General features: G+C 32.8%; 2 protein-coding genes across 3 annotated transcripts; one reads left to right on the top strand and one right to left on the bottom strand.

The window, feature by feature from the left end:
* The first annotated feature begins 457 nt into the window (after nt 1-457).
* Nucleotides 458-20,192, top strand: LOC144844360 (uncharacterized). Of its 2 annotated transcripts, XM_078701232.1 has the most exons (17): nt 458-570; nt 8,030-8,273; nt 9,653-9,880; nt 10,066-10,179; nt 10,568-10,647; nt 11,254-11,356; nt 11,463-11,520; nt 11,940-12,034; nt 12,453-12,602; nt 13,130-13,283; nt 13,615-15,378; nt 15,647-15,757; nt 16,199-16,370; nt 16,576-17,200; nt 17,415-17,478; nt 17,764-17,813; nt 18,623-20,192. In XM_078701232.1, exons 2-17 carry the CDS (start codon nt 8,115-8,117, stop codon nt 18,821-18,823), a joined length of 4,128 nt encoding a protein of 1,375 aa, XP_078557358.1. In that variant the 5' UTR covers nt 458-570; nt 8,030-8,114; the 3' UTR covers nt 18,824-20,192. The 2 variants fall into 2 exon arrangements, with proteins under 2 accessions (XP_078557358.1, XP_078557359.1); XM_078701233.1 differs by lacking the exon at nt 17,764-17,813 and having other exon boundaries at nt 18,623-18,743.
* A 664-nt stretch (nt 20,193-20,856) lies between these two features.
* LOC144844377 (protein FAM241B-like) lies at nt 20,857-22,746 on the bottom strand. The gene is made up of 3 exons (XM_078701265.1): nt 22,686-22,746; nt 22,169-22,272; nt 20,857-21,658 (listed from the first exon to the last, which is right to left on the bottom strand). The coding sequence occupies exons 2-3, from the start codon at nt 22,253-22,255 to the stop codon at nt 21,281-21,283; spliced, it is 465 nt and encodes a 154-aa protein (XP_078557391.1). The 5' UTR covers nt 22,256-22,272; nt 22,686-22,746; the 3' UTR covers nt 20,857-21,280.
* Between the last annotated feature and the right edge of the window lie 530 nt (nt 22,747-23,276).

Genomic DNA, 23,276 nt, shown 5'->3' on the forward strand with positions numbered 1-23,276 from the left:
AAATAAAAAATAATGCCGCACTAAAAGTAGATTTAAGTTCGGTGGTGTGAATCTCTCTGTAATCAATAACTCATCAACAATAATTTTATTCAAACAAGGAACTCTGGAGAACATCAACGTCTGCAACATGCAGATACGGTACCAAGAACTTTTTTAAATTTTTGTAAATTAGGCCTACTAATAAACAAATTAAATTGTCTGGTTGTTGGTTTAAATGCAATCGTTTATTTTGTAGTGAAATTATTATTTATTTGTTCGTTTTCTACGAAAATGAATAATTGTATTAAACTGCAAAATGGCATATTAAAGTCTGATTTTTTCATGTTTATGGAAGACAATTAAATCTGTATGTAAACCGATTTTATCAGAAATAGGGGATTAAAAATGTAAAGCGCCACCATCATAAAATCATTATTTTTGTTTTGACATCATCAAAATGTCGAGCGGCGATGAGACCACCGAACTACAAACAACACGACGTAGCCTGAAGAGTTGAAATATTTAGAAAGCTTGTTTCTATATGTTTGTGGTCATTGAATATAATTATATTGAAGTAACTGGTTTGTAAAGGTAGGTTAGCCTATTTATTTAATTAGTGATAACATGATTATTAATAATATAACTAGCCTAGGCCCTAGCCGCCCTAGATGGCTAGGCCCTGCCTGGCCTTACTTACTTAGCTAAAAAGGCAAGCTAGGCTAGCTAAGGGCCCAGACTAGGCCCTAGTAGGCTAGGTAGGCCTAGCTATACTGTAGCTGGGGACATAGCCTAGGCCTTTGGGTAGCCTAAATAGGCAGGCTTGCCCTAGGTAGATACATGATACTAGGCGTAATAATACCATGAAAGTAAAATAAAGTCTATGTTACGTTCTAACCGTCCATCATACTCTCTAATTTAATAAAAGTAAAGAAAGTGTCACTGTAATTCAACAAACTTTTTTTTAAACACATGATGACCATTTTCTAAGCATGCTCCTCAATTATTTTCAAGCTAAGCTATACCATTATTGTATCATCAATGTCTGGTATAGACGTTTTTTTCGTTCTACGGAAGCCATCTTGAAGAGATGACAAACAGTCGTGACCAGTGTACTGTATATAAATTATAAGCATGTATATAAGTTGTGACAAACGCCTATGCTTATAGATAGTTATACACTGTGTTGGTTTTTCCGAAGGATTTTAAGTGGTGAAAACATTTTCTTTTCAATAGTACATGTATGTAGCCTGTAGGCCAATCTTTTTTTAAGAACATTTTACAGTAATTTTTTTTTCTCATACGATTTTTTAATTTACATTGTGTTCTGAAATCCCCTGAAAACGCTATGTTATTTCTGTTGGTTACGCTCGGCTGGTCAGGATTGTTTGTCATCTCTTCAAGATGGCTTCCGTAGCACAAACATCATCTATTTAGGCTGGTTGACTGCAATGAGTATCACCCACACTCATTTCAGAACATTTATTTCTCTTCTCTTTTCTATTAACAGTGTTTGTAAAAAACAATTTTAAATAAGAGAGGCGAACCCCAGAAAGTGTAAACTTGTGGTGGGCTGCCAAAACAATAAAAAAAATCAAAAAATCATTAAAAAAACCAAAGTAAACAAAAAAAAAACCGATTGAAAATATCAATGAAATTTGAATTAATATTATTAAGGATTCAGTGATTATATGTGGATAATAGATGCCTTTTTAGCTTAAAAGTGAAATGTTTTTTTGTTGGCGATTCAGTTATGTGTTTGGGTAAGTTGTTCCAATATTTTGGCCCTGAAAACTGAATGTTATGTTGGAAAGATAGTGTTTTGTGTAATGGAATATGTATTTTATTTGAGGTTCTTGTGTTATGACTATGATAGTTGAAATTGAATTTGAACAGGGGTTGAAATTGAGCGGGGATTAGGGAATTTAACCAAGAGTATACAAAAATACATTGTTGAAGGCAATTTATTCGTAAATTTTTAAAAGGGAAAGGGATGCAAACAACGGATCTGAGTGGGCTCTTGGAGGCGAGTTTGAAATGTTTCTAATACATTTTTTTTGTAGTAAAAGAAGTTTGTTTAGGTACGACGGATAAGTGTTCCCCCAGACAATATTGCAATAGTGGAGATAAGGAAGAATAAGGGAGCAATATATAGTACGAAGGATGTTTTGAGGAATAAATGCTGAAAGTCTAAAAATAATACCAGAACTTTTAGATATTTTGTTTTCGATTTCGTTAATATGGGCTTTCCAGGTCAATCTACTATCTAAATAGACCCCAAGAAATTTTGTTTTATTCACTAATGGTATTTGGTAAGTGCCAAACTGGAGTTGGTTTGGGCATCCTACTAGTGGTTTGGGCGAATTCCGAAAAATCATAAAATTGCACTTCTTAAAATTTACGGAGAGCTTGTTTGCAGAAAAGTAATCAAGGATGCTGGGTATGCTATCAATGGTAACTTTAAGGAGCGAGTCTAAATTTGTGTCAGTATATAGGAGGGTGGTATCGTCTGCATATAAAAGGAATGAAAGTAAATTTGAGGATCGGTAAATATCATTTATATATAGCAAGAACAGTAGAGGGCCTAACAGGGATCCTTGAGGGACTCCACATGTAATGGGTTGGAGATCGGATATGGATTGTTTAAATTTAGTGCATTGGTAACGGTTGGTCAGATAACTTTTATAAAGATTATACGCAGGGCCACGGATTCCATAATTAAATAATTTTGTCATTAGGATATCATGGTCTATTGTGTCAAATGCTTTGGAAAGATCAATAAAAAGGCCAATTGCTAATTTGTTTTTTTCAAATGCTTGTACAATCTCGTTTGTTAATTTAAGAAGTGCAATAGATGTGTTATGATCCTTACGGAAGCCAAATTGATTTTTGTATAATATGTTATTCTGCTGAAGAAATGTATATGTTCTGTCATAAATAAGACGTTCAAGAATTTTGGAGAAGATTGGCAGTACTGAAATGGGGCGGTAATTTCCAGGGTCGTGTTTATCACCGGATTTGAAGATCGGGGTAACTTTTGCTAACTTGAGACTATCGGGAAAGAAACCGTTTGATAAACATAAGTTAAAAATATAGCATAGGGGATCTGATATTTGATGAATAACTTGTTTGATAATAGATGGACTTATATCATCAATGCCAGGGGATTTGTCATTTTTGAAATTTTTAACTAAGTCGATTATCTCATCGCTGATAACAGGACTGAGAAATATAGAATTAAGGATAGGAGGGGGAAGATAAGTTTTATAGTTTACATTAGAAGTATTAATGTTTGATGCGAGATTAGGCCCAATATTTACGAAATAATTATTACAGTGGTTGGAAATGGTAGTAGGGTCATCTGTAAGATTACCCCCGCAGTCAATTACAGATTCACCGTGATCACTCACTACACTTTTTTTAATTAAGGTGTTTATAATTTTCCAAGTACCTTTAATGTCATCTCTTTTTTGGTAAAATTGATCTTCATAATAATCCTTTTTAGCTTTTTTTATTACAGAATTTAGTTTATTTCGAAATTTTTTGTATTCAATTATATTTCTATTAGTTGGGAATTTGAGAGATTTAGAGTACAGTTTATGTTTATGTTTGACGGAAGTAATGAGTCCATTGGTCATCCAAGTCTTAAGTTTTTTATGTTTATTAACCCGATCTTCAAATGGAAAATGCTTATTAAATAACTGTTTAAATTTTGTTTCAAAGGAGGAAAATGCAGGGGTAGGATCGTCAGTTAAATAAATATCGGTCCAAGACACTCTCTCAAGTTCTTCTCTAAAGTTATTTATGGTGGTGTTATTGATCTTACGAAATGATTTTGGGGAATTTGGGCATTTGTCGTGTGAATTGGTAGAAAGTGATGTAATATTAAAAATTGGTAGGTGGTCACTAATATCGCTGTAGATCAGTCCATTAATATTAGGGAATTCAATATTGTTGGTAATTATGTTATCAATTAACGTTGAGGAGGTTTGTGTAATACGGGTGGGTCTGTGGATTAAAGGAAGGAAGAAATTACTAAATAGTAAGTTGACAAAGTGTCTTGACTGATTATTGGACTGATGTTTTAAAATGTCAATATTAAAATCCCCCAATAAATAAATATGTTTGTTTTCACTGGACAAGTTGTTTAATAAGGCGTCAAACGATTCAATAAAGTTATTTGCATCTAAAGAGGGGGCCTTGTAGATGACACCAACAATAATACTTTTCCCAGATTTTCTTTCAATTTCGATAAAAAGTGATTCGTATACGGAACTATCAGATAGTAGATCGACCCTTTCTTTAAATTTAATACCATTTCGGATATAAAAGCCAACACCTCCACCAGCCCTCCCAGGTCTGTTCTTATGAATAAAGGAATAGTGTTCAATTTGTGCTAGGGGATTATCATCCTTTAACCAAGTTTCTGTAATACCAATTACATCAAAGTTATGGTTAAGGGATTTTAATAATATTTGAATGTTATTTATATTATGTAGTAAGCTTCGGGCATTGATATGGAGGGAAGAAAATATTTGTTTATGATTGTCACTTTCACTTAGACAGGCGATTTGTTCAGGTTGGTAGTATTCACAATTTGTTTGGCTGGAAGAAAAAAAATAGGAATCTGGGTTGAGATTTTGTTCATGTTTATCATATGATGAATAAGGATTAAAAATTTGATTATCTAATCGGTTTTGTTTATCATTGTTATTTCCAGTAGGTAGGTTCATTTGGTTTTGTTTACACAGACACACACAAAACTAAACAGGAAGGTCGAAACATGGAGTAGACTAGCGATGTAAACAAAAAAATTATCTTTAAAGGTCACTTTAAAATGTGAAAAATTGGAAACAGTACTCGTAGTAATAATAATAACTGAGTCATAGAGAGATATACATTTATATTAAGTTCAACAAACCATAAAAACCGGTGTCAATGGAGTACACCAGCATTAATGGTGAGGTGAAATAAATAAATCACCACTACTCAACAAGATTTGCTTCGTTAAACCTCTTCATTAACAAAATTGATGAGCTACAGTATGTGATCATAATACTGTATAATGCCAATACCATGGATGTTTGTCTATACTCGGAGAACATTAATATAGGCATCTTTTAGACTAACCTAACTTTTTTATGTAAAATTTAAAAATTGTTATTCTTTTTTTATTTGCTCATATCACTTTATTGCATGACATCTTTAATCATTAATTCTACATCAGCGTGCTTCTATATACAGCCATACAGCGTTGAGACACCAGAGTTAAGCAAGTTGGGCCTGTTTGCATTCTGGATGGGAGACCGTCTGGAATCGGTACTTGGTACACTATTCGCAAAGAGTAGGGGATCGTCTCCCAGTGTGTTGATCTGGTAGGCGCTGCACTGCTCGCTGCCATGGAGGGCCTAACCCCAATTTCGTTTTGAGGACAAATTTAAATACCTTTATACCTTCTGTTTTAATTGTTATACAGTACTGTTATCAGCACCATATATATAAATACCTTTATACCTTCTGTTTTAATTGTTATACAGTACTGTTATCAGCACCATATTGATCCCCCTTTAAATGACCTATTGTCAGCCTGTATTATTTTATTAAATTACTATGGAATGATGACACGACATACTTCTATTTGTTTATCTACAGTTGAAATCTAATGAGGTGTATAGAAGATGAATTACCTTCAGCATACCAATGAATTAGTGTGATCATGCACACTCACTCATTAGTAATATAAAGAATAATATAAAAAGCTTACACTATTGTACTAGTTATTATTATTAAAAGGGCAAATTATAAAAACACATGCATTAACTTTTTACATTAAAGCTACAAACCGACTTTGTTCAAATTGTGGGTAATTAATTTATGATTGTTTATTGATATATTGTGCAGTCAAACAAATTGTAAATTACACGTAAATTGTAACTAATTTATTCTGGGTTTTCCCTTATTATATTCAAATAGTTTGCCAGTGAATAATCCTAAGCACTCCATACAATGTATGTCAAGTTTGAGGTTGCTGAATGGCTTGAGGTTGCTGAATGGCTTGAGATTTACCATATTTCCCCTCAACCCCCTGCTCTAACCCCAAAAAACAGAGTTGGAACGTCTCAAGCCAAAACGTCCCTGATTCATTCCCCACATTACGTAGCTTTGCAAATTGTGGTCATTCTAGACATAAACAACATTAAAGGGAAAAGATTGGTTTTAATAAAGTAATGATTGAGATTTTCGGTACAGTATGTGTTCTGCTTGAAGTTTCATTGAACATTCAATATTTACAATTGTAATAATGTATTGACTCATACAGTTAAAACCTCCAAAAATGTTTGAAATAAAAAAAATAAAATCAGGGCTGCATTCTTTAATAAAATATCATTATAAAGTATACTATTACTATACTATACTCTTGTGATTAAAATCAGTGTTTAAAATGCCATGAACAAAGACTGTAAAAAAAAAGAGTAAACCGGTTTGGTTTGTTAATATCGCCACAATTGATTAAACAATGTATAACTGGTTTGAAATTTTAACATTGAGGATTAACAGACCTACTTAGGGTAATTAACCCTTAATATCCCACCATCAAACTCTTTGTTTGTTTCATCCAATGTAATTTATTCCAGATTTGTCGTTTTAAATATTAATTATTTTATTGATGGGCAGGAAATAGTGATATTGGTTTCTTATATGTGATATGGAGCCACACCCATAATTTCAAATTGCTTTTTACTGGAAATGAAGTTTTATTATTTTCCTTATTGACACAATGAATGTTTTATGTGAATACCTAATAAAAACTGAATGACTAGGAAATTGCACAGGTTAAAAAAATATTACGTAAACAAAATAGGGAAGATACCATGATTCATTTATACTTAATTACATCATTTAGTCATACTAGTCATAGTAATTAATAGCAACCTTTGTTGTATTTTGTTCTGGCACAATACTACCAGGTTGTATTTGTAAACCCTGAATACAATAGTGCTGTTATTATTGAGTAAACTGGAGGACTAGTGTAGTAGTAGGTTTTGTTTTTCTTCTGGTGGTATAGTACTAGTAGTGTAAATGATTAACTAGGTTTAATCAGTTCAGTAATTGGTATTGCTTTTTCTGTATGCTGTTTGTATGTATGGAGAGTTGTACATAGGATTTTTTTATATACCAATTTTAATGATTAACCAGATTGACATCGGATCGGATAATTGTCTGGTATATTAATATTTTTTTTTGTATTCTGTAAATTTTGTACAAATTTAGTACAGTAGGTTTTTGTCATTGATGTCTGTCTATATAATATTGCTGTTGCTTCATCACAAACTAGATAATTTGTAAAACAACTACAATTTAGTTAAATGAATATTCATGATGAGTCATCATTATACAGTAATATAATAGACGAACTATACTACAGTATTACAGTACGAGCTGATAGAAGGTTTGTGTTAAACTGTACTGTTAATTGTCAATACAAAGATCCAGCTATCTACAGTATGTAACTGTTTACCTTTGCCTGCAGCTGGCGGTTGTAGCATTTGTTTTGTGCGTGTTACTGCTGTTGTCGTACGATGATCATCTACTGTAATGTGATGATACAAAATGCTCTTTGTAAATTTAAAATTGGAGGATACAATTACATTTGATTTTACTGGCCTATGCTGTATAACACATGCTGTCAATCATCGTTAAACATAATTTCCATCAATTTTAATTATCTTGTTTGGATATAAACATATTTTAGCAAGATTAATTTATACAGTAATTACTATTGAGTAGTTATTGTAAGACTGTATTAATTATTTTAAATTGCTTATTATTAATTAATTAATTCTGTACATTATTTCGCTTTTTTTCACATTCCATAGGCTATTTTTCATTGATATTTGGCTTTTCTCCATGTGGTACAGCACCATCATCATCATCATTACATTCATTAATGGTGTTTCTGTTTTCCTGGCCATCATAATGCATTGTTTGTATCCGACTACTGTTCATTCATTAATAGTTCCATTTCATTACAAATTCATTCTTTTTGTGCTAGATTTCCTGTCATCTTCTGGATCATATTCAACTCGTTACCATGGCAATCAATAAGAGCGATCTGATTTCTCATCTAGGAGAAAGGTATGAAGAAGAGGTTTAGCATAGTAGGAAAGAAACGGTACAAGATGTCTTCTTCACAGACTCGTTTACAGAGACCAGACAGCACGGCTTCCTTATCCTTTCCCAAAGGATTGCTAAATGCTCCTGGTGAAAATAACTGTTTCTTAAACAGTGCTGTACAGGTAAGTAATCATTTCAAGTAGTTAAGTTTTGAATTTTTAATTTTTTGTCAAACCAAAATAACATAATTTAAACACCTAAACACTAATGTATGTTTGGTTTGGTCTGTAATGGTTGGATGACGCTGTTTTTCAACGAAAATAAACGTCACTGTGGTAAAGTATGTTATTCTGGTTTAAAAAAACGTAAAATTCAACTTAATATTTTTTGGAACCAGAGTTTATTTAATTTAATAATTTCAAAGAATGGTATAGTTTATAAGATTATGGAGCCTAATTTTTACCACAAAAAAAGTTTATTTTACTCTTTGTTATTATTTTGAATGACATTATCCATATTTGACCTTCTAAGGTAAAATTGAAACCACGATTGTGTTGGTTTGCAGTCAAAATTTCTTCCTAACTAATTATTAAAAAATTTGGTGATGAAGACCGGAACCAATTGTAGTTTACTATATAAGATTAGTTTCTATTACAGTGTGGTTTTATGCTAGGAAGGAAAATAGGAAAGAAAATAATGTAATGGTTTAAGTTCCTTCTCGGAACCGTCTGTTACTGTACTAAGTACCAAACTGAAAAGAAACAAAAACAAAACAAACCAAATGACGTTACATTTCCATTGATCTACCATTCAGTGTTGAATATCTGTTTATTAGTATCTGAACTAAGGAAAAACTGTTTACCGTATATAGATATTTAATAAAAACTGATTGCATGCAGAAGTAGAAAAATAGTTTTCGGAATAAAAAACAAAACAGGAAATAGTATTGGATTACTAATTGGGAATACAACATTCTTTAGAGTGTTATAGTAACCTGATTTGACGGCCTAAAGAATTTTGATGAGAATTTAAAATTGTATCATTGTCAAAATACAACAATAGTTGGACTGTAAATTGCTGTTGTTTCCATGGTTATGTTTGTTTTGTTTATAATGTAATAATATACTTTTCTCTCAACTAATTTATTGCATCTCTCAGGTTTCATTCATTCTGTTTTTTATTAACATTTTATAATGTTCACATACTTTCAGCGTTCATTAATGAAAGCGATTGAAAGCATTACTAAATAATGTGAAACTTAATTTATACCATAACACTACTAATACATAAAGAACATCATGTGTGGTAGATAATGAAAGTATTGAAGTTAATCTGTGGGTTTAGGCACTAAAAATAAATGTGTAAATTGATCATTACTCACAATATGATTTGAATGATGTTACTATTATAGGTTGTTGGTAGTAGAAAATGCAAACTTTTCACATTTTTGGGAAAAAAAGAACCTTCTGCAAACATTCCTGGTTGCAGGCTTGTAACTGTAATAAACATGTCATATTTTTGTTTCACAAATTTAAATTATGTGTTTGAACCATTTTTATAGGTGTTATGGCATTTGGATGTATTTCGTCGTAGTTTTCGTAACTATACTGGTCATGCATGCATGGGTAACTCGTGCATATTCTGTGCACTAAAAGTAATCTTTACACAATTTCAATATGGGGAAGAACAAGCTTTACCACCAGACGCTTTACGACACGCCCTTGCTCAGACATTTAAGAATCAACAACGATTTCAACTTGGCTGTATGGATGATGCTGCAGAGTGTTTTGTAAGTAGAACCGTTACACTGTATCTCGTCTGCTACGCCTCTACGATCATTTAGGTCATGGTACAACTAGAACTAGAAAACTACAAAATGGCGTTTTCAAAATGTTATAATATTTGTTTTTATGTTTTGGGAGACAATATATCTTTAAAAGTATTTACAATTCCACAATGTATTTGCTTTTGCAGGAGAACATTTTATGTAGAATCCATTTCCATGTTGCACATGACATTAAGGAAGATCTATGCAATGTTAAACACTGTGTTCCTCATCGCAAGTTTGGAATGACTTTAGTCGAAAATGTAAGTACCGGATAAAATAGATTATATGTTAATAGTCTATTTCATGCCTAGCTTTTACCTGGATAAACCGCCAATAGCCCTCTCTCGATCATGGTGGTTTGTGGGGAGGCTCCCACCTAAGGGCATAGTTCATGGACTACACCATTTGTGGAGAGGGGTGTTCAATGTAAATTTCTATTTTTCGAGTTATATCTCGCTCTTCGAGGAGAAAGAGCTATTGTCGGTTTATCCAGGTAAGCTAGCACCCATAGACTACCAACACCACTATTGGTTTGTGTATTTTACATTTAATCTTTCAACTCAATATTCTGTAGTTATGTTTTAGAATAATAATAATTTCATTCACAATCTCAGATCAAATTATAATGTGTTACTATTTTATTTTTAGAGTAAATGTCGCTGTGGTGCAACTTCAGAGCCTTTCCCTTTTACACAAATGGTGAATTATGTATCTTGTAAAGCATTGTGGTAAGTCATCAAAATAAACTAGAAATAGAAACGAGGAATTTAGCAAGCAATGTGATGAGTCATCAAATGAAAATAACAAACTTGCTTCCTTGCTAAGTCTAAGACAAAAAGAAACCTTAAGTCGTTTTTTCCACTAGGCGAATTTGTTTGCGCGAATCGAAAGCGTCAGCTTATACGCATGCGTAGAGATGAATTTGGAAGATGGAAACGCATGCATATAAGCTGATGCTTTCAATTCGTGCGATCAAATGTGCCTAATGGAAAAACAGCTTTAAACTTACAAATGATAATTAAATCAGCTTACTTTATTAGTGCAGAACATTGTTTCAGTATACATTCAGCACTCCCAACACCGGACCCCTTTGGGCTGGCTGGCCAAATATGTCTGGTTTTCCGGTAGGTCTGGTATTCAGAATGTGCTTTTAATGATAAAGAGGAATTTAGTACCTTTTTGACTTCGAGAAAAGTCTGGTTTTGGGAGAGTTTCTGGTTTTCATAGAGTCCGATATTGGTAGAGTTGACTGTAATGAATTTCTCAGATTTACACCTTTCCTTTCCAATTTGTTCCTTTGAAGCTAATTTTAAAATATTTGATCTTTATTAAAGTTCTGAATTACGGAAAAGTAAAATAAGACGAGAACCACGAACTATCAACTTTGGAGAACTGTTGTGTTTCGCAAATGCTGTGGGAGATAGACGTGACTGTCCTGTGAGTTTTTGATTATAGTAACTTCTTTAGAATTGTACAAAATAATCTTGAACTGAACATTTATAGACAAAATTAATCATATTGTATATTATATTGTTATTTATAGAGTAATTGTGGAAAAAGAATTACAATACAGAGAATAGTAACAAATAGCCCTGAAGTTGGTAAGAAATCTTTTGTATGATTAATAAATAATATACAGTGCTGCCAATTAAAGCGTAGTTCCCACTAGCGATGCAACGCAACACAGCAACGTATTGACGCAAAGTGCTGTATTGCGTAATCACAAGTAGGAACCGACGACGCAACAGTGCTGCAAACATCGCAGGTTTGATTTCACGCAGAAGAGAGCAAAAACAATTATTGGAAGGGCATTTTATTAAGTTGCTTAGGTTACATTGCGTCGCTAGTGGGAACCAAGCTTCAGGCACTCTCTCCTGGCTGCATGTGAACTGGTACAATGAGCAGTGTACACTGGTTTATGATCCTTAACCGGAAAGGGAGCGAGTGCTATGGCCAAGGTTTACCTTCCTACTGTTTTTACTGCTCAGCTGCTCACCCATATAATATTTTTGTTCACCAGTAAGTGTAGGTCTGGTATGGGATACTGATAGACCAAGTGTAGATCATATAATGGACGTTATTAACTGTCTTGGAACTACAGTAATGCTTAAAGATGTAAGTAATACATTTTATACATTTTGTTGACAATCAAGCTTTTGCAACAATTATTGAGTACAATAAGTATGCATATTTAAACCATGGGTATCAGATATGAAGTACAAGCAATTTTTCCGCCTCCCCCTCTCCTTTTTTTCTTAATAATTATAGGTTTAGTTTGTTATTTTTCAAATAAATGTAGTATTATTTTATAAGATAGTAAGTAAGTAATATTTATTACAGTACAATTTATAAAACAGCATGATATTTTGAATAATACAAACATTAAACTTGAGAAACTGTTGTGTATTATCTTCGAGAAAATGATTCCATCTCAAATTCTAATTTCTCATGATCATTATACTTGTCTCAATTTAAACCCTCTTCTAACACCCCTGACAACAACCATGCTAACTGTATAAATTACTTTCTTTAGATATTTTATAAAGTGTTGGATGATAAAACAAGATGTACTAAGTTCATCCTGGTAGGGGTCGTGACCTACTATGGCAAACATTATTCAACGTTCTTTTACAACACTCGGCTTAAAATATGGGTTTATTTTGACGATGCATCTGTAAAAAAGGTTTGCCCATTTTATTATTTTTTTAGTTTTCATCTAAGACTTGTTAGAGAGAACAAGAAATAATAATAAGGAAATCTTATATTGTGCCGGTTCCATCACAAATTAGATGCTCATGGCACATTGACAAAACAATGCAATGAATGAAATCATGTAGTAAAGTCTAAGTCTGAGCTGATGATAAAGGTCTTAAACTTTGATTTAAAGGAGTTCAATGAATTTGCAGATTTTACATTCGTTCGGAAAGTTTAAAAAAATTGTATCATCATTTATCATGATACTAGTAAAGATACTCAAAGGTAGGGTGCAAGTGTATGAAGCGTCCCAGTACTGTACAACACCATATGTATATATGTGTGCAGTAACAACAAACAAACCTACAATTAATTGAATATATTGTCTATTACGTGACTAGCTTACCTGGGTAAACTGACATAGGCCTTTTCCCCTTTGAGGGGAGAAAAGTAAAACTATTTTAAGTATTCCCATCCAAGCTAGTGGTAATTTATTATATTATTTAAAATGTGTAGGTTGGGCCTAATTGGAAAGATGTTGTGGAGCGATGTCGCAAGGGTCACTACCAACCACTGCTACTGATTTTTGCTGACCCAAATGGTCATGAAGTTTCTATGGATACAGCGCCAACAGATACGATTTTTGTCAATGGACCTTCAGACTCGGATGGTAATTTTTTTTTTCTGACCAGTTGTTATAAATTTAAAAATGGGTAACAAAGAGTTGACAACTTAATTTATAGTTATTTTTTATTTTATTTTTTTTAAGTTGATTTTAATTTTTGTTATTTTATTTCATTCACATCCAACAGCGGAAAGCCCGCCACTTACAGAGAGAAACATACAACTAACAACAAATATAAGACAAAAATATATATAAAAATAAGCTGTCAGGAATTAAATATATACCTTAATTTTACATTTAAAAGAACTAATGTTTTTTCAGCTATAAAATTGACAAATTCTGAACAAGTGATTTAATTGATTTTGTTTATTTACAGATTTTTCTGATGTAGATACTTTTGATGGAGAAGAACGTGAAGTGTATAAACCAGTGAACCCTCTGCCTGTCAATCATAACCACTACAACAGTACAAGCAGTTCTGCAAGCACACAGAGTTATAAAAGCTTCTCCTCCTTTGATTCAGTTAATACTGTTATCTATAAGCCTTCTCCTGATGACCATAAAATGTTGTCATCAAATTATAACAGTAGGCCGCCTAAACCTGCACGATCAAACTCATCAGAAATGTTTCGTCAGGTCAAACCAATTCCAGAGTTCCAACCTCAAATTCAATCGGTTGATGGAAATTTTAATGGGAAGACATCTCGAACGGCAAGTGCTAATCAAAATTGGGGTGTTGTTGAAATTGGGCATGATGTTAGAAAGTTAATAACTGATGAAAGGGCATATCCTTCTGAGGAATATTATCGAAATGAAGAAAGAAGGCAACTTGAGCAGTATGCTAATCAGAAGAGAGAAAAAGATTACCATAAAGCTGTTGCAGATCAAATGATATCAACTTTAAGAACTGAGACTACTCCAACTTCCAATATGCATACACCCAAATTCCCAGATAGTAACGATTTAATCGATTTAACACAAGAAAGGACTTACAAAAAACATAATGAAAGTCGTAGAAAAAGCGGAGAGTATGATGACCAGCAAACTTGGATAAATAGCATAAAGCCAGAATCGCTTGCTTATAAAACTCCTAACGTGGCAGTTAGTACTTCAGGGTCAAAGCCCAAAAGACAACCAAGTTTCCAGTTTGCTGTTGGTGCTGATTATCCACACACTAAGTCAAAACAATATCCAGAGGTTGCAGGAGGACGAGATAGAAATATGATTGCACCTCAAAGACCCCAAAGTGCAATGAATAGATCTGAGCCTGGTTTGTCACAAACAAATCACAGAACTCAATATAATGAAGGCCACAAACAAGTAATTGGTGGAAGGCCTCAAAGTGCGCGACCTTCTCAGCACACAAACCCAAGAAATACTGGGAATTATACAGTACCATCAAACCAAGCCAGCAGTACTTCAGAGCACCGAAGATCACTGGTATCTTCAAGGAGTGTCCCAGACTTAACAGAAAAATTGCCTTTTGAGCAAATGACCAATAAAGGGTACAGAGAAGACCCAGAGGTCAGTTTAAGGGCTACTCAACAGCCTAGACAGTATACAGACAGACCTGACAGGAACTACCCAAGTGACAATAATGTCCAGGGTAAAAGTATGAGTAGTAAAATGCCTACTTACAAGTCTCCACAAATCCTGCTGCAAAGTAGAACACCATCAATGGGGAGTTACAATGTGCAAAGTGGATTTGTTACTCTGCCACGTAAACGTCAAAATGTTCCAATGAAAGCAGATCATGTCTCTGAAATGGTAGTGAAAGGAAACCATCCAATGTCTCACAATTACAACGGTAGAAATGAATATCAACCAGCAAGTACTACACTGACATCAGGTGTACTTGATCAATTCCATCAAATTGGATATGGTGGAGGACAACCAAAGTCTGATGCTTTGGAAGTTGGTTCACTTGGGCGGGATTCTGGATACAGAAGCGGCGATCGTAACAGTACCAGTTCTGGTAGTATCTACTCAATTGATATGCTAGGTGACTACCAGTCTGCTAATGGATCTCCTTATAATAATAGATCTGAGACAAGTCAACATAATCCAAAGTACACTATGACAGAAAGGCCAGCAAATGGTGCTGTGTATACAACTGCTAACACCAATACCACTATGAAACGTAAGTTGATTTGAATTGCCAATACTAGTGCATTTAGTAATATAGTCCTCAGAGAACGATATCCCAAGATGATTTCAAAATATTACTGATAATCAAAAATGTTATGTTTTTTTTTGTCAATAATTATTCCTCATCAATAGATTCAAACCTGAATTGAAGTCACTATTTCCTAAGAGCGCTGCTTAAGTTTTTCCTCCACAATTTGTTAATGGTTGATCATTCGCCGCAAGCTATGTTTTTTGGCCTGACTTGTACATTTTTCTTTCAGAAAACTGGCAAGACTTGGTATGTGAAGCAAATAAATTGATAACAAAATCCAAAATAGCTGAAGATAGTGATGATCTTGCTGCAGCACTGTCTATGGTTACAAATGCAATACGTATGTACTTATGTAGGAACTTATTAATAAACTACAGAGTGGTGGTGGTGGTAGTGGTATTATTTATTTTCTACTGTTACACATTCAGATGTAGCTTAAACCCAAATTGATTAATTTGACTATGAACTTTCCGATGTCTGCTAATATGACTAACTAAATGAAATGAATAATCAATATGAGAAGATATAATTTTTTAATTCAATTCAATTTATCTTTATTTAACCACAAGGCCCAGATCAACTCACGATTGTCTTTTCCTGGGACGTTGCACATACAAGTATACAAATACATCTTTAAATATGATGTATTATATATAATACAAATAGAAAAGAAAGATTCTAAAGTCTATTACATTAAAATGATTTTCTCATGTTACTGTTTATCCATTAATAATATGTTTTATTGTCACATTAAGTAATCAATGGCACATCTTGTTTTCAGTGAACATCAAGCAAGCATTAAAAAGTTCATATTTGGATCCTGCAACCAGGATTCTGTTGGAGAATATGTATCAGACAACTGTAGCACGTTCTAGAAGTATACACAGTCGTCTACAAGTTCTGCAAAGACAAGATTCTAACCAGTCAAGTAACACAGACAATGATAATGACTTGTAAGTTTATGTAAAGGTAACTTCTTGCCAATGAAAGTCTAAAAATAAAGATATAATAAAATGTTTGTATTTGAAATATATTAACCATGTCCTTAATGTTGATATAAAGTTTATGGTACACCATGTATATTAGTTCTGAAAAGAACTGTTGAGTTTCTCGACGTTTCGATCAATATGCATTGTTAGTTTTAACCTTTCTTATTAGATTCCATGTTAATCACCAAGTAAGCAACCAATTCCAGAATATGAGTTTGTCTCACAGTAAAACATTTCCAGTTGAGCATCAAAGATATCAAAGTGACCCACATCATTTACCAGCTAATACACAAATACGCCAAGAGCCAAGGAGGAACAGAAACGAAGCATACCAGAGTTACACTCCGGATACCAGTACCTATCCACCAGTTGCTACTCAACCAAAACCTGCTGATAGGTACTCAATTGAAACCCAGAAACAGGGATATACTAAGTACACATCCTTACAAGAACCAGTTCAGAGTAACTACCCACAGTACAGTCAAAGTTTAAAAGTAGAAGCAAGTAAAATGTACTCACATCAGAAATACACAGAGCCTCAGCAGTCTTGTATGAAGATGCCTCAGTATGCTACAGCAAGACCAGCAGATAACCTTCCTACACCTAGCCTACACCGTACTCACAGCGCTGAAATGTTAGACCAACACGATCTCCGAAGACCGTCTGTTAAACATAAGATCAGCATGTTTGAAAGGCAACCAATGATTGGAGGTCAAACTGAGGTTAAAGGTCACTACACAGCGCAAGATCTTTACAGACCAGCGTCAAAATCAGTTAGAGATTATTCACAAGAGGTAAAATTTACTATGTTAATTTGTAAAACCTATTATAATATTAATAAAATACTGTAACTTCATTATGTAGTTGAGCTTGTTTGCCTTCTAAAGATCCCGAGTCAATTCATCATCTCCTGTCAGGCCTCAAATTATATTCTAATATGTTAAACCACAGAGCTACTTAAAATAAGTATTTTTTACAATTGAAATAAATTGTGTTTACTTGATTTAGAATTACAAGACAGAAAATCGACAAATCCGAAGAACTCAAACTATGCCATCTAGTGCCACACAAAGTAAGTTGTTTATACAAGAGACTTAAGTTACAAACTTGGTATAAAGTAAACACAAATTATGAAAACATTGGCGTGTTCTTACGTTTCTTATTTATAAATCTTGTTCATTTATTTCTTATTGAACGCTTACAGTGGAAGACAGGTAATTCAGGTTTAGTATTTTCTTGTTTTGTACTACATTTCTTGTTCATTACATCAATTTCAAGACTGAACATTTTAATTATTTTTAACAAAGAATAGATATTTACATGATAATGATACCATGCTTTTTGTGAATGTTTTTAGCTGGTATGACTACTACGATGACAATGACCTCTGGCCTGAACCCTACACCTGTAAGTAGAAGGTCCTGATTGGTCCTTCCTAGATGTTGTTCATCCACAAATTGTTTTGCTTCTGTTTTTTATTTTTTTGCATTAATCAAATACTTGCTTTCAGCTTCATTTTTGTGGTTTCTTAGATTGAGTATTTTGTAATCCTGAACATTTCTACACTATCATCTTAAGCTCTGTCTACACTATCAAACGTTATGTGATGTGCCCATATTTGGACATGATGATGTCATATCACTATCATATTTGGACATATCACTACCATATTTGGGCACATCACACTTTTTTTGTCAAACTAGATTTACAGAGCTCATTGGTTAGAATATATTTTTGCATACATATTGCTTTTTGTATGAAACTGTCTCTGTTTAATATCACTTGTATTTCAGACCATTTATATCTGCACTTTCTCAACACCATATAGTTTAATTAATTTGATGTAAATTATATTTAATATTTCTTTTATTTTGTTTTTCTTCTAATCTTCTTAAATGGCTTTATTTTCAGCAAATAATCATTCAACACTATCAATATATCGATGTCATTCATTCTTATATTTATATATTAATATTGTACTGTTCAGTAGTTATCTTTTGTTTATATCCATTTAAAATATATAAGCATCTTCCATTAAGTCAATGTAACCAGAGTTTAATAGAAAATAATCTCTTAATTTAATAATTTATAAAAGTAACATAAAAAACACTAAATTTTACTCAATTTTGTTGTTTCCTTTTTTCCATATTTTTCTTTTACCATTAAACAAATCCACTATTTATCCAATTGATTGATTTATTCTTTTTTTTTATTAGGGTGAATTACCGATAAACAATAAGTCCAATGTGCCTCGTTTGATATCAAAGAAGCCAACAGCAGTGGATAACTCTATGTCAACTGAAGAACTAATATCACAATATTCACAACAAAACATAGATGATTTTCAACATAGTCCTATGTCACGTTTTGCATTCTCATATTGTACCATACGAAAATCAAAGAACCAGTGCACTTAAAAATGAACGCTTGTAAATACAGTAGTAGGCTTAGAAAATGTATAGTGTAGATAAGGCATTTCATTGATAACATTTATTCAGTGTAAAACAGTATTTCACAAAATTTATGTTTGGTTAATGGCATTCGTATTGAGTTTGATTCCAAGTTAGTTTTTATCGTTTGCTAAACAAGTTGCGTTTTTTTTAGTTGATTTCAAAATCAGTCTGTATGCTATTCTGAAACTATACTAAATTTAAGTATAGTTCTGCATTATTATATATTTTTAAGTATGAAGTGTTATCAACTCATTGTATAGAACACATTTGTGTATATAGATAGTGAATATAAACCGATTTTTAGTATTCCTTTAAAATTGTAATATTAACAATTCCTAGTGTAGACACCTTGATGATAGGGTTACCGTTTGCTTTAGATATATTTAATGAGAAAGCCTTGAAAACTGTAAATAGATAATTTTATTGAAAGCACAAGATGTTATATTGTTTATAAATGTTAGATTTTATGGTGCATTATGTAATATAGGGTATAAACATGTTGCAGAGTAAATGCTCTGGTAAGCATTTTGTACAATTATAGCCGCGAAGAAACGTTCACTATCCAACTCATAAACATTCATTATTTGTATACAGACCTTTAACATTCAATAAGTTTAAAGGCTTAAAGCGATACTATCTTAAGCTTTTCGGAGCTGGTGTGCATTTTGGAACGCATCAATGAAGATAACAAGAATATGAAAACCTTACAGTATGTGTATGTGAGAATGAGTAGAATAGGTAGTGTGAACGCATCAATGAAGACGATGAAAACCTCTGTAAAGGACAAAACTTGTAAATTTACATTTTTTTTAAATGTTAAATTATTTAGTTTAAAACAAGTATTATTATTTTTCTTAAACTTTTATCACTTGAAACCACCTTATAATGAAGTATAGAGATCATGATTACTAAAAATATAACATTTGAAAAGCCATTCAATCCAATATACTCTATTCATCTAACTCTCACGCAATTATTAAAACAGGATTCAAAACAAAACATTGCAATCATATTATCCATTACATTGTTGTCTTGGATTCAAAGTAGGTTAATTTATATCTAGCATTGTTGATTGTATTTTATTGTAAATATTGTTAAAAAATAATCCTAATTATCAGATTATGCCAATGTTTCTATAGTGTGCCACAGTTTGCCTTATTAGTCCAAGATAATTTACATGTGCTTCTATTATTAACCAAAGAATTTGTAGTACTGTAACTGTATCTGTACTTAGTGGTATGGAATTGATTCTACCATCACTGGGCGCAACCATTTTCCCCCACAAAGACTTTCTCTAAAAGGTTTTAGCATATGATATACTGTTAATCTGCAAGCCAGTTCTTTGGCTCAATTGTATCAAATTCAACTTGCAGCTCTCTGTTTGAAAATCATCAACCTTGTTCGATATTTTGCAATATCTCAGATTTTCAGAGAAAGTCTTTGAAAAAAAATGTTACATTCCCTGGGTACTTGGCTACCAATCCATGGCCACTTGGCTACCAATCCATGATGTAGTAAACTGGACATGATAACACTAAACCATTTGCACACCAAGTTGTGATCACATATTTTATTTTCACTGTTAAGCTCTGTCTACACTATCAAATTTTATGTGACAAAAAAATGTGATGTGCCCATATATGGACATGATGTCATATCACTACCATATTTGGGCACATCACACTTTTTTTGTCCCAACTAGTTCGACAGAGCTTAAGAAATACTGTAGTAGAGTACAATTATAAAAAGTTTTTAATTTGATTTTATGTGACGACATTATACTAGTGTTTTAACTTTAATTTAACTTTCTAGTTTAAACAATGGCAAAGTACTAATGGCATCAAATTGTAGGTTATTCACAGTTGATTATAAATAAGATGTTGTTACACTTGTAATGCAATTGAAATAAAAATAGTTATCTTGATGTTATTTTACCATAATCGGTAAAACCAATACCAGATACCATAATTAAAATAAATAATCTCACCATTCAGGTGTGCCTTAATACAAATTATTTCCTTTTTGTTTTCAATAATCTTTCTCTTTCAACTTAATTATAATCCCAATCCCAATCCCAATACTCTATGAAAACCTGAAACTCCCCTTTCTTGAGAGCCAAAAGGCCCAAATTCCTTTTTACCATTAAAACACATTCAACTTTTCAAAAAACCAAACATATTAGGCCAGCCCACCAGGGGTATTGGGAGTGTTACCTTTAGGTCTAGTATTTTATTTTTTAAATGGACCAGCTACAATTTCCCACAATGTGAATCCAGAACAGTCTACTATAAAATGCCATTCAAACTTGTTTTATTATAAATATAGTAATATGGCCCAACTGTGAAACTGATGGCATTCACAATATTCCAAATCTTAAGAATGTACTTAGCAAAGTTAATATATAGTTCATATATAATACTATCATCTAGGTCGTCGTGATATACTAGGACCTCCTAATCTTCTTCCTCCTCCACTACCACCTAAATTCCTACCACCCCCATTACCCCTTCCTCCACCCCTCCACCAGCTACTATTCCCTTCTCCTGTGCTGTATTTACACACAAAAAATAACAGTCCTGCAAATATGATACCAGCAAATCCTGCAAAAAGGCCGGCTAATAGAATACCAACACTGACAATTGGTTCCACGACATAGGGCCCAGCATTCCACCGTGGGAAGCCATTATCTACGAGACGTTGATTCGCTGTATCAAAAATGGAAATTTGTCCCATCATGCCCTGTTGTTGCTGATTATCTCCTTCCTGTTGCTGAGTGTGGTCACTTTGTTGCACAGTTCCCTGAAACAGAATGTTTAAGACTATAAGAAAGAGATATTTCAATAGTAATGAAACAGGACGGTATGAGAATGACTACCTAATGATGTATGACGCACACATAAATCAAGCTTAGATGTTAGTAAGCTTCATTTCGCATTTGACATTCTTATTTTGTCCGATTTTGTAACTATCACTACAATTCCAGAATTAGCATTTATTGCATCAGTGGCTAAAATTTAGTATAATGATAATTATATATAATTTAATTTATAGATAAGTCATATGAGTGCTAAAAATTCATTTATGATGAGAAAGTTGACAATTTTATTTTGCTGCTTGTCACAGATGTTAAGCTCTGTCTACACTATCAAATTTTATGTGATGTGCCCATATATGGACATGATGATGTCATATCACCACTACCATCTTTGGACATATCACTACCATATTTGGACATCAAACTTTTTTGTCAAACTAGTTTGATAGTGTAGACAGAGCTTTACTATAAAGTACATCTCTTTGTCGTCGTACCATTCTTGGATTTCTTCTTTGTTGCCCTCCTTGTTGTTGTGGACTATCATCATGTACAATCTCTCCATTTGGCAATATTCTCCCCATTACAAATCCAGCGTCTCCTAAAAGGTTCCAAAATATATTGTTAAAAAGTTAGTATTTATTTCAACCTTTTCAATTTACTCCTGGTATATAGTAGTAATACAAATTACCCTAAGGAAGGCTAATATTTATAAAGCACCTTTAAGCCAATATTTTGAATTTCGTAGAATAATTAAATCATTAATTAAAGATATCAACTAAACGGCCGAAACGACTTCAAACATCAAAGCAGGGCCCACTCTACAGCAGCCACATACACATAGTGTCAATGGGCGTCTGAGTAAGAGACTTAGCCTAGAGTGTGCCTATAATTATTAATCTGTCTGGATTTTGAAATTGATTAACACTAAAATTATAATGGATCGCAGGATCTCATTTAAAAAAAGAAAAACACATAAAAAAGATATACAATATTACATAATACTGTACTTACAAAAACATAAGTATACACACGTAGTACTAATAAGTACGTACTCAGCACAATGTTTACAAACAATACGAAACGTTGGTGGCGCTGTTGTGTATCGAATAAGGAAAAATAAAAAATATCATTCCTGATCTTTGATAATTTATAAAAATGTAAATAATATGCTGCTACAAAATTAACATAAGAGAAGATATAATTACATTGTTTAATAGCAATTATACTTGAAAATCTTAATTATTACATATCATTAGAATTTAGGTTTAACTAATAGTAAATACAGTACCGTAATTATAATTCTAAAAATAATGTGCCTATGTTAATTTTTCTAATAAGCGATTTATACAAAATAAGAAGGACGAGTGCATGGAATATCCTAAAACAACAGATTTTTTTTAAACACTAATTTATATTGGTAGGCCTACAAGTGACGCAAAAAATGAATAATTAATATTAATGATGGTTTGAGTTTGTGAAAAGTTGAAATTTATGATATATGTCTATTATTTTACATTATTTGTTGGTCAAAACGATTTTTTAATGTCATCAGATTATACGATCTTTGTCGATGGTCAAGCGTAAAACAGTTATAGCGCCCTC

Source organism: Antedon bifida, chromosome 6 (genome assembly GCF_963402885.1).
Source record: "Antedon bifida chromosome 6, ecAntBifi1.1, whole genome shotgun sequence".
Classification (NCBI taxonomy): Eukaryota; Metazoa; Echinodermata; class Crinoidea; order Comatulida; family Antedonidae; genus Antedon; species Antedon bifida.

What these genes read in the sequence shown, in the direction of transcription:
- LOC144844360 (XM_078701232.1), top strand. Translation starts at nt 8,115, where the DNA reads ATGAAGAAGAGGTTTAGCATAGTAGGAAAGAAACGGTACAAGATGTCT. An exon ending in TGGACCTTCAGACTCGGATG is followed by an intron (nt 13,284 to 13,614) that starts GTAATTTTTTTT and finishes GTTTATTTACAG; the next exon opens with ATTTTTCTGATGTAGATACT. An exon ending in TATGGTTACAAATGCAATAC is followed by an intron (nt 15,758 to 16,198) that starts GTATGTACTTAT and finishes TCTTGTTTTCAG; the next exon opens with TGAACATCAAGCAAGCATTA.
- LOC144844377 (XM_078701265.1), bottom strand. Translation starts at nt 22,255, where the DNA reads ATGGGGAGAATATTGCCAAATGGAGAGATTGTACATGATGATAGTCCA. An exon ending in AAAGAAGAAATCCAAGAATG is followed by an intron (nt 21,659 to 22,168) that starts GTACGACGACAA and finishes ATTCTGTTTCAG; the next exon opens with GGAACTGTGCAACAAAGTGA.